Here is a 16,190-nt window from a genome sequence, read left to right on the forward strand (position 1 = left end):
GTACTGTGTAATGTCTGTGTCTGACCATGGAGGAAAATGGTCTTAACAGATCACAGCTCCTGGGCAGGTGAGGAAGTAAAAGAGAGTATACTGGCAGGACAGTGTGGCATCACAGATTCTGCGAGGTAAAACATCTCAATTCCAGTTAAAATATTTGACCTCACAGGTAGAATCAGCTGTGATCCCACCTTGTCCTGTCTATATCCTATTGTTTTTTCCCCTTCCCAGGACATGTGGTATGTTCAGACCATGTCCCTGTACGGTCAGACACAGCCATTACACAGTACACAGCAGGGGCACATTTATAAGGTTCTCTCCGCACAGGAGCAATCTTTTAACACATCCAATTGTGAAACTTATTTTTACTCCAAGATTTATTGATTAAAATGTACTTTGTTCATGGGGAAAAAACCCTTTATGGAAAAAGAGATATTTTTAAAATAAAACCTATTTGTTACTGTGTAATTGCAGTAGTAAGATAATATTATCCTGGGTATCTAATGTCATAATGATGGAACAGGAAAAAGTAAAATAGGAGAGTGAAGTTGGATCAATTAACAATAAACAAAATCTTATACTATTTTTTTCTTCAAATATAGAGTATAGAATTTTACAAATGTTCATCATATGTTGGATCAAATTTGGCTAACAAAAGGCACCCCAAGTGTAGGATTAGGTATGCAACATCCATCATAAGTTATGATTATGCTGTATTGTATACCCATCATGGAACATTCTCACCTGTGTGAGTTCTCTCATCTCTTACAAGACTTAATTTAGAGCCAAAATATTTCCCTCATTATGAACATGAATATGGCTTCTCCTCTGTGTGAGTTCTCTGGTGTCTAACAAGATGAGATTTAAGCTTAAAATCTTTCCCACATTCTAAGCATGAATATGGCTTCTCTCCTGTGTGAATCCTCTGGTGTGCAACAAGATTTGATTTCTGGTTAAAATATTTCTCACAATCTGAGCGTGAATATGGCTTCTCCCCTGTGTGAATTCTCTGGTGTCTAACAAGATGAGATTTCAGTTTAAAATATGTTCCACATTCTGAGCAGGAATAAGGCTTCTCCCCTGTGTGAATTCTTTCATGTGCAACAAAATGTGATTTATACTTAAAATCTTTCCCACAGTCTGAGCATGAATATGGCTTCTTTTTTGTGTCAGTGCTCTCCTGTCTAACAAGAGTTGATTTCTCTTTAAAATATTTCCCATGTTCCGAGCAGGAATATGACTTTTCCCTTGTGTGAATTTTCTTGTGCACAGTAAGAAGTGACTCAGATACAAACCATTTCTCACATTCTGAACATGAATATGGTTTTTCCAGTGTGTGTGTTCTCATCTGTTTAACAAGATTTGTTTTGCAGTTAAAATATTCCCGTGATGAATCAGAAGATAGGACCTGTTTAACTTTATGGAAAAAGGGAGATTTTAAAAAAAAACCAAAAAAACAAAAAAACAAAAAACATCCGATTTGTTACTGAATAATTGCAATAGTAAGATATTATCCTGGATATCTTATGCCATAATGAGGGAACAGGAAAAAGTATATGGGAGAATGAAGTGGGATCAAATAAACAAAATCTTATACTATTTTTTGCTCAAATATAGCATACAGAATTTTACAAATGTTCATCTAATGTTGGATCAAAATTGGCTAATAAAACGGGACCCAAGTGTAGGATTAAGTATGCAACATCCATCATAAGTTATGATTATGCTGTATTAGGGTATACTCAGAATGGAACATTCTCACCTGTGCGAGTTCTCATATGTCTTACAAGACTTAATTTAGAGCTAAAACATTTCCCACATTCTGAGCATGAATATGGCTTCTCCCCTGTGTGAATTCTCTTGTGTCTAACAAGAATTGATTTCTGGCTAAAATATTTCCCACAATCTGAGCATGAATATGGCTTCTCCCCTGTGTGAATTCTCTGGTGTACAACAAGATGCGATTTCTGGCTAAAACATTTCTCACATGCTGAACATGAATATGGCTTCTCCCCTGTGTGAATTTTCTGGTGTCTAACCAGATGGGATTTAAGCATAAAATATTTCTCACATTCTAAACATGAATATGGCTTCTCTCCTGAGTGAATTCTCTGGTGCCCAGCAAGAATTGATTTCTGGCTAAAATATTTCCCACAATCTGAGCATGAATATGGCTTCTCCCCTGTGTGAATTCTTTCATGTGCAACAAGACGTGATTTATACTTAAAAACTTTCCCACATTCTGTGCATGAATATGGCTTCTTTTTTGTGTGAGTGCTCTCCTGTCTAACAAAAGTTGATTTCTGTTTAAAATATTTCCCGTGTTCCAAGCAGGAATATGACTTTTCCCCTTTGTGAATTTTCTCGTGTACAGTAAGATGTGACTCAGATGCTAAACATTTCTCACATTCTGAACATGAATATGGTTTTTCCAGTGTGTGAGTTCTCATCTGTTTCACAAGATTTGTTTTGCTGTTAAAATATTTCTGTGATGAATCAGAAGATAGGACCTGTTTAACAGGATCAGATGATATATCTTCACTGCGAGAAGATGAAGGTCTATCTGAAAAATCTTTATCTTCTTTTGTTTCTTGTGTGCTACAAAGGTCATCCGATTTTAAATAAGATGTCAGATGTCCCTCTGATCTCCTGCTACTGTCATCTGCTAAAAAGTAGAATGAAATATTTTTGAATAAAACATTGTTAATTATAATTTTACAATATTCGTACATGAAAGATGGATAGCAATATCTCAATTCAAATTATTCAGTAAGACAATAGCAGTTCACAATTAAACAGTAGACCTTAAGCCATGAAGCAGTAGACCATGATTTTCCACTGTCTTTGTACATACTGCCTCCCAAATATTGGAATCAAAAGCCATAAAATCAAACACATGGTGTATCCAAAAATTATACCAATTAAAACTTCTACTCATCCAGCAAAAAGCAAGGCTCCTACATAGGTCCATGATGGTAAAATAGGTTTCCACATTTCTACTGACTCTTGAAAAGCAACATGGCTTCCATAAACCAATACAGCAATTCCCCTTCTGAGCCTTGCAGTGTGCCCAAACTTCACTTAGCATCCACATGTCTAGTATTGCTGTAGCAGGATGAACTTTACTCTGCAACATCCACTGTGTGCCAAATACCAAAAAGTGCCTATGGGGTCAAAATAGTCACTACCATATAAATTCCAATTGATGGGATTTTCTATTGTTCTAGTTTCTGCATGGTAAGGTGTCTGAACAACCATTCCAGCAAATGTGTGTTTCAATATCCAAATGTCCTTCTCTTCTGAGCACTGCCATGTGGCCAAATAATCGTGTACAACCATAGATAGAATATTGTCATATTAAGGAGAACACCCAGAGTAATATATCATTGCCATCAGTGTTGCTCAACATTTTTATAAATGATATAGCTAAGGGAACTGAACGTAAAATAATCAAATTTGAAGACAATGCAAAGCTAGGAGGGACAGCTAACACTAGAGAAGACAGAAAACGGTAATTAGACCTACCGGTAATTGTGTTTCCAGGAATCCATCCTGGCAGCACACCTGGAGGACATCCTTCTCCTCCGTAGTGGGACAGGAAACCACGAGAGTCTAAAAGGACCCTCCCTCTACCATCCCACAGTGATTTCACAAAGTAACACCTCTGGATGGATTTAGACAAAAAATAAATTTTATTCAAACCAACATTTTCCATACACATGTTACATCACAATTGCATGGACACGTTTAACGGGAGGGAACTAATAGTGCTGTCAGGATGGATTCCTGGAAACACAATTACCGGTAGGTCTAATTACCGTTTTCCAGGTCACCACCTGACAGCACACCTGGAGTAGTACCAAAGAATATTGGTCCTAGGGTGGGACTACCGCGTGGAGTACCTTTCTCCCAAAAGCCAACTGTGCGGAGGCCACGTCTAATTTATAATGTTTAGAAAACGTACTGAGACTGGCCCAAGATGCGGCTCTGCAGATTTGTTCTGCCGAGGCTCCGTCCCTCTCTGCCCATGATGTGGCCATGGCCCTAGTTGAGTGGGCTCTAAGGCTCCCCGGGGGGCTCTGACCCTGTGCTCTATACGTTGTGCTAATAACGGATTTAATCCACCTTGCTATTGTGGATTTCGATGCCTTTTTCCCCTTATTAGGGCCTCTGAACTGGACAAAGAGATTATTATCCTGCCTCCAAGGCCTGGTTGCGTCCAGGTACCTGAGCACTGTTTCCCTAACATCCAAGTTATGGTAAGCTTCCTCCTTGCTATTTTTAGGAAACTGACAAAATGAGGGGAGCACTACCTCCTGATTCATGTTTGAATCTGAGATCACCTTGGGGAGAAAAGCCGGGTCGAGTTTCAGGACTAACCGGTCGTCGAATATTTGTAAGTAGGGATCCTGAACCGATAGGGGAACTCCAGGCCCTAATCTTTTGGCTGACGTAACAGCCACTAAGAACGCTGTCTTCAGAGAGAGGTTACCGATAGTTATTTCTACTCCTAGCTGGTATGGCTGTCTACATAGCGCGTTAAGCACTAGATTAAGGTCCCAAGGAGGGACGGTCCTTCTTATCAAGGGCTTAAGTCTCTGCACAGCCCTTGAAAACCGGGCTATCCAGGGGTGAGATGATAGGGTTGTGTCATAGAATACGCTTAAGGCTGCAATCTGCACTCTCAGGGTGCTAGGTCTGATGCCCTTTTTGAACCCTGCCTGTAGGAAGTCAAGGACCTTCGGGATGTGAGGTTGGTCAGTTTCAACTGTCGCCTCTCCACAGAAGCTGCAAAATTTTTTCCAAATTTTGCTATATATTGCTGCTGTTACGGGTTTCCTACTTGCTTGTAGAGTGGATATAACTTCGTCCGATAGACCCTTCGTTCTTAGGAGCTGCCGCTCAGGATCCAGGCTGATTGTTTGAGGGCTTCTGGCCTTTTGTGGAAGACCGGACCCTGGTGAAGAAGGTCTTCTCTTCTTGGCAGGAGAATGGGGTCTTCCCGTGATATCTTCCTGAGTAGAGGAAACCAGCTTCTTCTTGGCCAATAGGGAACTACCAATATGACCCTGGCTCCGTCCTCGTAGATCTTCCTGAGAACTCTTGGGATGAGAGCTAGAGGCGGGAAGGCGTACAGTAAGCCCTTGTTCCACGGCTGCGACAGAGCGTCTATCCCCGTCGGGTTTCCTGCCGGGTTTAGGAAGTAAAAGGCTCTGACCTTTGCATTCCCCTTGTCCGCAAACAGGTCTATTTCTGGTTGTCCCCAGCGATCGCACAGGCTGCTGAACACTTCTTCATTGAGTTCCCAGTCCGTTGCGGTTATTCTTCTCCTGCTGAGAAAGTCCGCAACCTGGTTGCTGGTGCCCTCCAGATGTACTGCTGAGATTGAGAGGACCTCTCTTTCCACCCATCTGAAGATCTGGTCTGCTAAGCCCTGTAGTGCCGGGTGTTTCAGTCCGCCCTGATGGCGGAGAAAGGCTACTGTTGTGGTATTGTCCGAAAATATCTTGACGTGCCTGTTCTTCACCCGAGGCCAGGCGACGAGTAGTACCTTCCAGACCGCTTTTAGTTCTCTGAAGTTGGAGGACCTGTTGCTGTCCTCCCGACTCCATCGCCCCTGATAGTACTCTTCTCCGATGTATCCCCCCCAGCCGTACAGACTTGTGTCCGTGGTTACTACGACCTCTGGGGACTGAATCCATGAGACACTGGTTTTTAGGTTTCTCGGGATGGTCCACCACAGCAGCGACCTTCTGACCTGGGGAATTAATTGTATCTTCTTGTCTAGTGAGCCTTGACTTTTGTCCCAAGCTGCTAGGACTGCCTGTTGCAGTCTGCAGGAGTGGAACTAACTCCATCTGACACAGGAGATACACGAAGTCATCAGTCCCAGAATCCTCATTGCGTCCCTGATCGACACTCAGTTCTTTGAGAACTGGCGGATCTTCCTTGGTATGTTGGTCTGCTTTTCTTCTGGAAGATAGGACATTCTTCTTTCTGAATCCAGCATGACCCCTAAAAATTTTATTCTGGGTTTGGGTATAAGATCTGATTTCGAACAATTTATTATCCAGCCCAACTTTTGCAGTGTGGCGATCGAGGACTGACAGTCGACTCTGAGCTGGGCTGCTGAATCTGCTACAATCAAGAAGTCATCTAGGTACGGGATCACCGTGATGTTTTGGGCTCTTAGATAGGCCACAACCTCTACCATTATCTTCGTGAAAACTCTTGGGGCTGATGCTAGGCCGAAGGGGAGACAGCGAAACTGGTAGTGGTGAACCCTGCCCTCCTTCTCGACCGCAAACCTGAGATATTTTTGTTGGTCTGGGTGGATGGGGACGTGGTAATATGCGCTTTTTAGATCTAATGTGCACATTACCACCGCTTCTCCCAGGAGTGGAACCGTGGATCTTATTGACTCCATCTTGAAGCGTTTGTATGATACCCACTTGTTTAAGGGCTTATTTATTATGGTCCTAGTCTCCCCCGACGGTTTTTTTATCGCGAAGAGGCTCGAGTAGTGTCCCCTTCCCTCTTCTTGCGTGGGCACTGGTCTGATTGCCTCCATTTCTAGGAGGTCCTGGATATCTAACCACATGGGGGAGGCCGGACAGAGTCGAGAGCTGGTTACTAGGAACCTGTTTGAGGGTAGGGAGCTGAATTCTATCCTGTATCCTTGAGAAATTACCTGCAGTACCCAGGGGCTGGTGGTAACCTCCCGCCATTCTTCCTTGAACCTGAGCAGTCGCCCCCCTACACTGGTGGCGTCATTTCTTCCGGGAGCTAGACCCTGGGCCGGAGAAGATGGCATCTCTGCTCCTATTCCTACCCTCACCCCCTTTGGGGTAGCTCCATCGACCTGACTTCCCCTTCCCTCTGTAGTCCGTTCTCTGATTGTAACGGGGTCTACGAAAGGGCTGATACCTCTTACGCTTCTCTTCGGGGAACCCCTTTTTTTCGTCTGACGCTTTCTCTAAGATATCATCAAGCACAGGTCCGAAGACTCTGCCTCCCGAGAAGGGAATTGAGCACAGTTTATTCTTGGACTGCATGTCACCCGACCAACTTTTAAGCCAGATAGCTCTTCTGGCTGTGTTGGACAGTGATTGGGTTCTGGCCGTAAATCTAACGGACTCTGCTGAGGCGTCAGCCAAAAACCCCGTGGCTAACTTTAACAAGGGAAGAGATTTTAGAATAGTTTCCCTCGGAGTTCTATCTGACAAATGCTCCTCTAAATCATCTATCCATAGATGCATGGAGCGTGCCACTGATGTCGCGGCTATATTTGTTTTTATGACTGCCGCTGAACTCTCCCAGGCCCTCTTCAAGAGCCCGTCTGCCTTCCGATCTAGGGGCTCCTTTAAGCTTGAGGAGTCTTCGAACAGAATGGCTGTCTTTTTTTATACCCTTGCTACTGGGATATCGATTTTAGGGACCTCTTCCCAGACCTTGACCTCTTCTGGGTCAAACGGCAGGCGAAGCCTGAAGTCTCGGGGGATAGTCAATTTTTTCTCTGCTTCCTCCCATTCGTCCAATATCATGGCCCGTATATGGGTATTTACTGGGAAGACCATTGAGGTCTGGGAGCGCAGACCCCGAACATCTCATCCTGTATTGAGAGGGTAGTCTGGTGTTCCTCAATCTGCATAGTCTGCCGGACTGCCCCCAATAGCTCATCCGTATCGCCGGATGCAAAGAGATACTTTCTCCCTCTTTCCAGGTGCTCTCTGAACTCCTCCTCTGCGTCTGATTCGGACAGGATGTCCTCAGAAGACGTGCCTGACTCCCTCTGCCTCTTCCTGGATACCTGAGGGTTCTGCGGGGCTTGGGACATGGCTCCGGACACCGAAGCTTGTACTTCCTCTCTAATTATTGCCCTCATGTTAGACATGAGCGTAGCCTGTTCTTCCCCCATTATGCGCTTTGTACATGCGTCGCAGAGGGTTTTTTTGCCATGTGTCCTTTAGCTTCTTAGAGCAGACGGGACACTTCTTATCTTTCTTCTTCCTTTCTGAGGTGGAGGTTCCCCCCTGGAACACAAAGTACGTGTTCTGTGGGGTCTGTTTTACTGGGGCCCTGCCATGACCTCATATGAGACTACTCACGTGTCCCTGGCTTTCCGTTCCTGTCTCCGTCTTTGCCTGGTCCTCCATCATCGATGGATAAGGTTCCCTGTGGCTGTCTGCCTGCGGAGACATCAAACCGTGTAAGTGGCCGGGAGGTGGTGTCCGGCCCTTACACCGCAGGGCCTGCATACCGCTGTTGCGTCTTCTGTCCTGCCGCGCTGCCGATCCGCTCCACTGCACAGAGTCTGCCCCTTCTCAGCGATGCCGGCACTTCCTGAATGCAGGGCGGTCGTCTTTAATGACGCGACCGGAAGTGACGTTCGGGTCCGGTGACACGACCGGAAGTGACGTCCCGGTCGGAAGACCCGCCTCCTGGATGGCGCGCGCACACGTGCTCTGTATGGCCGAAAGTAGCGCGCCTCTGGCTCCCCAGGCAAGGCGCTGTTACCGCTTACAGCGGGAAGGGGGAGAAGTGCGGCGATCCTCCGCCGAGGTCCACTTGCGGGGCACGTGGAGTCCGTAGAGGCGGCCCCGGTACCTACATCGGTGGTGGCAGTGCAGTCCGGGGTCGAGAGCCCCCCGTCGGGAAGCGACCCCTTCTCCAGGAGCAGCGCTACACTGGAGGGGCTGAGGGACCCTGTGCTGGGTTTCAGCTTGCAGAGTTTTCCCGGTAGGAAGGGAAAGGCTGGGCCCCCCGATCCTGACCCTCTGCGCAGAACGGCTGGATCTCCTCTCGTCGTTCCTATCCGCAGTGGGACAGGAAAAAACACTGTGGGATGGTAGAGGGAGGGTCCTTTTAGACTCTCGTGGTTTCCTGTCCCACTACGGATGAGAAGGACGTCCTCCAGGTGTGCTGTCAGGTGGTGACCTGGAAAAAGGATTCAGAAGGATCTACAGGGTGGGCCATTTACGTGGATACACCTAAATAAAATGGGAATGGTTGGTGATATCAACTTCCTGTTTGTGGCACATTAGTATATGGAAGGGGGGAAACTTTTCAAGATGGGTGGTGAGCTTGAGCAATGGACAGTAACTCATATAATGGTATTTAACAGGGAGCAATGCAAAATTCTACAACTGGGTAAGAAAAGCAAAAATGATATGTACAGAATGGAAGGAATATAACTAAGCAACAGTACGTGTGAAAAAGACTTGTGTATACTAATAGATCACAGACTGCACGAGTCAACAGTGTGATGCAACAGCAAGAAAGGCAAAGACGGTTCTGGGATGTATTAAGAGAAGCATATAGTCTAGATCACGTGAAGTAATGCTCCCTTTCTAATCCTCTTTGGTCAGACCTCATCTGGAATACTGTGTCCAGTTTTGGGTACCGCATTTAAAAAAATTGCTTAGTTACTTACCGATAACGGTGTTTCTCGGAACCCATGACAGCACTACGGAGAGAGGGGATCCGCCCTTTAGGGACAGGAACCTACAGATAAAAAGGGCGGTACCTCTCCTCCGCCTTCAGTTGGTTACAGAGCATCAGAGGGTCTCCAGGTTAGTTAGACAACAGAAATATATACACAATATTATAATACTGCTTATTTATCAAGGCACCGTGCCTAAACAGAAACACTCTACTAACAGTAAAAACGTGCCCACCATACTCGTGAAGGGGAGGGGAATAAGCGGGTGCTGTCATGGGTTCCGAGAAACACCATTATCAGTGAGTAACTAAGCTATTCTCTCTCACCCATGACAGCACCACGGAGAGAATTACAGAGATTGGTAGCTTAGGAAGGGACCACCGCCTGAAGGACCCTTCTCCCGAAGGTCAGGTCAGATGTAGAGGTTAGATCTAATCTATAGTGCCTAAAAAAGGTCAAAAGGTGATGACCAGGTGGCCGTCTTACAGATTTGTTCTATTGATACCTCAGATCTTTCAGCCCATGAGGTCGCCATTGCCCTTGTGGAATGAGCTCTCAGCCCCTCTGGGATGGTATTCCCGCTGGATGAATATGCCAGGGCAATCGCATCCCTTATCCATCTTGCCAGAGTACTTTTGGATGCTTTGAGCCCCTTCCGAGGACCCTGGAAGCACACAAAGAGAGAGCCTTCCTTCCTACATTTTTTGGTGGCCTCTTAGTACTGTACTAGGCACCTTTTAATGTCTAAAGTGTGGAATTTTTCTTCTCCCTTATTTTTTGGATTTGGGCAGAAGGACGGAAGGACTACCTCTTGGGACCTGTGGAAATGTGATGATACTTTAGGTAGATAGGCCGGGTCAGGTTTTAGGATGACTCTATCCTCTAGAATTTTTGTAAAAGGAGGCCTTGCTGACAAGGCTTGAATATCGCTCACTCTTCGAGCTGATGTTAGTGCCACCAGAAGCACCGTTTTAAGTGATAGGACTTTTAGGGGTGCCGAGTGAATTGGTTCGAATGGAGGGCCTGTCAGTGTTGAAAGTACAAGATTCAGGTCCCATGACGGTAACCTTTGACTAGCTATTGGCCTAGATCTGGTTGCGGCTTTAATAAACCGTGCTACCCAGGGGTCACCTGCCACATCATGGTTATAGAGGGCGCCTAACGCCGCTATTTGTACTTTTAATGTGTTGACCGCCAGACCCTGTTCTAGGCCTTTTTGTAGAAATTCTAGGATCTTATCAATCTGAACCCCGTCCTGAACCTTTGCCCTAGAAATGGATAGAAATTTTGTCCGTGTTCTGCCGTAAGCTCTCATGGTAACCGGTTTCCTGCTTTTTGTAGTGTAGTCATCAGGTTCTCTGAAAATCCCCTGTCCCTCATCAGTGCCCTCTCAAATTCCATGTTGTTAAATGGAGGTTCGGTGCCTGAGGATGTAACACTGGGCCCTGCGATAGCAGGTCCGGGAGATCCGGTAGGATCCATGGGTCGGTTACTGAGAGCATTCTTAGTCAGGAAAACCAGGTTCTTTTGGGCCAGAAAGGGGCTATCAGTATCATTCTTGCCCCGTCCTCCCTGACTTTCCTTAGGACCACTGGAATGAGCATGATTGGGGGAAAGGCATATGTTAGACTCTGTGTCCATGGGAGCATAAACGCGTCCAGAGTTAGAGGATTCCCTCTGGGATCTAGGGAGCAGAAGGTGTCTACTTTTTTGTTTTTGAAATCAGCGAACAGATCTATGTCTGGGGTTCCGCACATTTTTACAATCTGCTGAAAAATGGACCACTTTAGTACCCATTCCCCCTGTCGTAATTGGGTGCAGCTCAGAAAGTCTGCACTTTGATTCTCTGTACCCCGAATGTGTAGGGCTGTCAGATAGCAGGTTTGCCTCTGCCAGTTTGAGGATTTTGGCGGATGTGTCCATTAGGGCTTGGGACCTGGTTCCCCCCTGGTGATTTATATAGGCCACTGTGACTCGATTGTCCAAAAGAATGCTGACATGGTGATTCTGGAGCTGGGGTAGGAAGTGTGTCAGGGCATAGCCTACTACTTGAAGCTCTTTTTGATTTGAGGAGGCTTTTAGTTCTTGATCTCCCCATACGTTCTAAGTCACCTCGTTGTTCATGTGTGCTCCCCATCCCGTGGGACTGGCATCCGTTGTCACTATGTGTGTTATCTTTGTTGCCCAGGGGATCCCTTTGGACAGATTTTCCTGGTTTCCCCACCAAGCTAGGGAATGAATAGTTCTTGAATTTAGGGTAATACGACCCTCTAGGTGACCCCCTATTGCTGCCTGGTGGACCAATACGTCCCACTGGAGATCTCTCGTGTGTAACTGAGCCCATTGAATTGATGGCAGGCAGGCGGATAGGGAACCCAGCAGTGACATAGCCTTCCTTAGTGTCATAGAGGGATTTTGGATTGCTCTTGCTGTAATTTGAGCGGTCTTCTCCTTTTTGTGGTCTGGGAGGCGACACTCCTGAATGTTTGAGTCTAGTGTTAGGCCCAAGAATTCTTGTACCCTGCTGGGCTCCAATCTTGATTTTTTTAGATTTTGAAGCCAGCCTAGGCCTTGTAGAGTGTTCATCACCCTGTCTCTCTGTTCACTGCATTTTTGAGCCGAGCTGCTGCTATTAGGAAATCGTCTAGATACGGTATTATTATTATGTCTTGTTCCCTTATATGAGCTACTATTTTGGTGAATACCCGCGGGGCTATCGATATTCCGAACGGCAGGGCTCTGTACTGGAATTCTTTTACCTTGCCCTTTATTGAGACGGCTAACCTGAGATATTTTCTAGAGTCTTTGTGGATAGGGACGTGATAATAGGCGTCGCTGAGATCTAACACAGTCATGTAGCAGTTTGGGAACAGGACTTTGGTGGTAGACTTGATCGACTCCATTTTGAAGCTCTGATTCCTGACATATTCGTTTAGCTTTTTTCAGATTTATAATTGTACGAAAGAATGGGACAAGCTCCCATCCTGCATCGCGCTGGTCGGGGAGTGCGCTCCTGCGCATGCGCCTGATTCCGGGACCCGGAAGCCGCTCCTCTACTTCTGGGGCAGCGGCCATCTTGGTACTCTCTGTACCATGGTGCTGCCCGCGCTCCACGGGTCCCGATGAGCCCCAATCTCCTTTCCAGAGTGGCGACTCCGGCGTCTCCCCCCCGCTCACCCGGCAGCCTGCATCGGCCCCAGCAGTGGCGGCTTCGGGCACCGTTCCGCTGCCGATTACTGGACAGGCCGACCCCGGACTCTCCTTGGATACGCAGGTACGCCGTACTGTGGGTCCCCCGTCAGGGACAGGAACCCAACTGAAGGCGGAGGAGAGGTACCGCCCTTTTTATCTGTAGGTTCCTGTCCCTGAAGGGCGGATCCTCTCTCTCCGTGGTGCTGTCATGGGTGAGAGAGAAAACACATTAACATTGTTACAGTTTTTCAGAGAAGAGCTACCAGGATGGAAATGTTTAGCTTGCAAAAAAGAAGGCTAAGAGAAAAATTAATAGCAGTCTATAAATATCTCAATTGATGTCACTTTCTAGAGAGATCATCATTATTTTCATATTCACTCCATGAAACAGACAGTGCCACTGCTTTCTACAATGCCACTTTTGCATTAGCTATTGACTCAGTCGCCCCTCTCGTGCATGGCAGAGTGTGACAAATCAATACACAACCCTGGCACAATAACCTCATTAAAAAGCTTTGGCAAGTGTCCAAGGTTGCGGAGTGGCATTGGAAGAAAACACAAGATGACTTCACTGATTTCGAACAAGCTACACTCCGTTTTCAAGCCAGTCCTCACCTCTGCTAAACAAGCCTTCTTCACAACCCTCATACCTTCCTTATCCTACAATCCAGTTATTCAACACTTTTAACTCCCTCCTCCAACCTCCATCATCTCTGCTTAGGACTTTTCCACACACTTCAAAAATAAGATCCAACTAACCATACTAGTCTATTATTCAACCACCACAACCCCATTGAACACCAGACCAATGCCCTTTCCCCATAACCTCCCTCCCCAACATCACTGAAGGAGGGTCTACTCATCTCCTCACCAAATCACACCTCACCTCTTGTACACTTGACCCTATCCCATCGCATTCCACTTCTTTCCCAACCTCACCTCCTCACTCATCCCATCCCTACCCCATCTCTTCAACCTGTCACTAACTTCTGGCCATCCCTCGACCCGACCTCTATGTCCAGCTATCACACCATATCACTGCTCCAATTTGCTTCCAAACTCCTTGAGCAGTACGTCCACACAGAACTTTCCTTACATCTCTCATCTAACTTGCCCTTTGACAATCTACAATCTGGCTTCCTTCCCCATTATTCCACTGAAACTAAAATCACTAATGGACATACTTACAGCCAAAGCTAACAGAAAATTCTCTGTAGTCGTCCTTCTTGACTGCCTTTGCAATAGTTGACCACTGCCTCCTAATACAGGTCCTCTCTTCTTTTAGCATCAAAAACCTTGCCCTGTCTTTGATCTCCTCATACCTTTAAAACTGCATATTTAGCATCTCCCACTCCCATACTGCATCCCCACCCTACCCTCTCTTTTGGAGTTCCTCAAGGGTCTGTCCTAGGAACCCTACTCTTCTCCATCTATACCCTTGGCCAGAGACAACTCATGAAGTCCCATGGCTTCCAGTACCACCTATATGTTGATGACATTCAGACCCACCTCTCTGGCCCAGACATCACTTTTCTGCTGTCCAGAATCCTGGAGTGTATCAGCCATATTCTCCTCCTTCTCCTCTCGCTTCCTCAAGCTCAATGTGGACAAAACTGAACTTATCTTACCTCCATCTCACACATTTTCCCTACCTGATCTATCACAATATATAACACCACGCTTTCCCCTGTACCAGAAATCTACTACTTTGGAGTAATCCTCAACGCTGCCATTTCTTTCAAACCACACATCCAAGCTCTCTCCACCTCCTGTCACCGCCAACTCAAAAAAATTTCCAGAATCTGTTCTTTCCTCAACCCTCACTCAAACCTCATAAAATGCTTGTGCATACCCTCATTTCCTGCCTTGACTACTGCAAAATCCTCCTGTATGACCTCCCTGCTAACACTCTCGCACCTCTCTAGTCCATCCTTAACTCAGCTGCCCGACTAATTATCTCTCCTCAATATTCCTGTGCTTCTCCTCTCTGCAAATCCCTTCATAGGCTTCCATTTCCCAGTGTATCCAGTTCAAATTACTAACACTGAGCTTTAAAACCATCCATAACCTGTCTTCCCAGTATATTTCCAAACTAATTTCCCTGATATATTCCCTCACATAATCTCCTTCTCCCCTCCACACTTATGTATTCATCACCTATTCACCTCCAAGACTTCTCCCAAATATCCCCCATCTTCTATAATTTTGGAGAGTGAGGGTGATCACTGAGTTGACAAGGCTGCCACGAGAGGTGGCGAGTTCTCCTTCAATGGAAGTCTTCAAACAAAAGCTGGACAGATATGTCTGAGATGTTTAGTGAAATCTGCATTGAGCAGGGATTTGGACACGATGATGCTGGATGTCCTTTCCATCTAACATTCTGTGATTCTATTAACATGCCGACGTGGCAGCGTATGACATAACAGCGTAAGACGTCACAGCCATGTGCCAGCACACAGATGTCAGCTGCTGGCCTCTGATTGGCCGGCGTCTGGCATTAGTATTGTCATGCAGAGAGTCTCTGAGTGGCAATACATTTCCATTGAATGTGCGTCCAAGGACGCACATTCAGCTGAAATGAAGAGCTGCCGCCGGCAACTCCTCGACCGGGCCGCGATCTTCAAGGGATCTACAGTGCCTGCGGCCACATGTGCAGGAAAGACTCCAAGAGAACAGAGGTCAGGTGAGAAAAACCACCATGGTTACTTACCGGTAGCTGGTTTTTCCGGAACCCATGACAGCACCACATGAGAGGGATCCGCCCCGCCAGGACAGGAACCTACTGAAACATAAGGGGCGGCACCTCTCCCCCGCTTCAGTTGGATTACAGAGCATTTGAGAGGACTTCCCGGTTAGTTACATATTTATCCAACACCACATCACACAAATACACCCGACTATTGTGCACACCCAAACGGTGAAAAAGGGGGGGGAAATATACGGGTGCTGTCATGGGTTCCAGAAAAATCGGCTACCGGTAAGTAACCATGGTGGTTTTCCCTTCACCCATGACAGCACCACATGAGAGATTCTGTAGACTTCGAACACCTTAGGGAGGGACCACCGCTTGCAGCACCCTTCTACCAAAGGTCAAGTCAGCAGAGGAGGATAGATTTAGTCTATAGTGTCTAAAGAAAGTTGAGGGTGAGGCCCAGGTAGCGGCCTTACAAATTTGCTCTATTGATACCTCTGCTTTCTCAGCCCAGGAGGTCGCCACGGCTCTGGTGGAATGAGCCTTGATGCCGTCAGGAACCGGGACGCCACTAGCTGAATAGGCTACACTAATGGCCTCCCTAATCCATCGGGCAATAGTCCCCTTTGACACTCCATAACCTTTCCTAGCACCCTGGAAGGCTACGAATAGGGACTGGGACCTCCTCCACTGGCTGGTTATAGACATATACTCTACTAGGGTTCTTTTAACGTCTAGGCTATGAAATTTCTCCTCCACTGGGTTTTTCGGATTCTCACAGAAGGAAGGGAGGACAATTTCTTGGTTTCGGTGAAAGTTAGTTACTACTTTCGGCAAGTAAACAGGGTCTGTTCTCATAACCACCCT

General features: G+C 46.4%; 1 protein-coding gene across 1 annotated transcript in view; it reads right to left on the reverse strand.

Annotated features, from left to right (window-relative positions):
- Window positions 1-1,739: 1,739 nt before the first annotated feature.
- The window catches only part of LOC141052981 (uncharacterized), a 98,954-nt gene continuing 84,503 nt past the window's right edge, over window positions 1,740-16,190 (reverse strand). Inside the window, 1 exon segment of the mRNA XM_073550309.1 lies at window positions 1,740-2,662. Within this exon segment, the coding sequence (XP_073406410.1) occupies window positions 1,740-2,662 (923 nt within the window).

The sequence above is a fragment of the Dendrobates tinctorius genome, unplaced genomic scaffold (assembly GCF_039654945.1).
Source record: "Dendrobates tinctorius isolate UK_male_01 unplaced genomic scaffold, ASM3965494v1 ptg000164l, whole genome shotgun sequence".
Taxonomy (NCBI): Eukaryota; Metazoa; Chordata; class Amphibia; order Anura; family Dendrobatidae; genus Dendrobates; species Dendrobates tinctorius.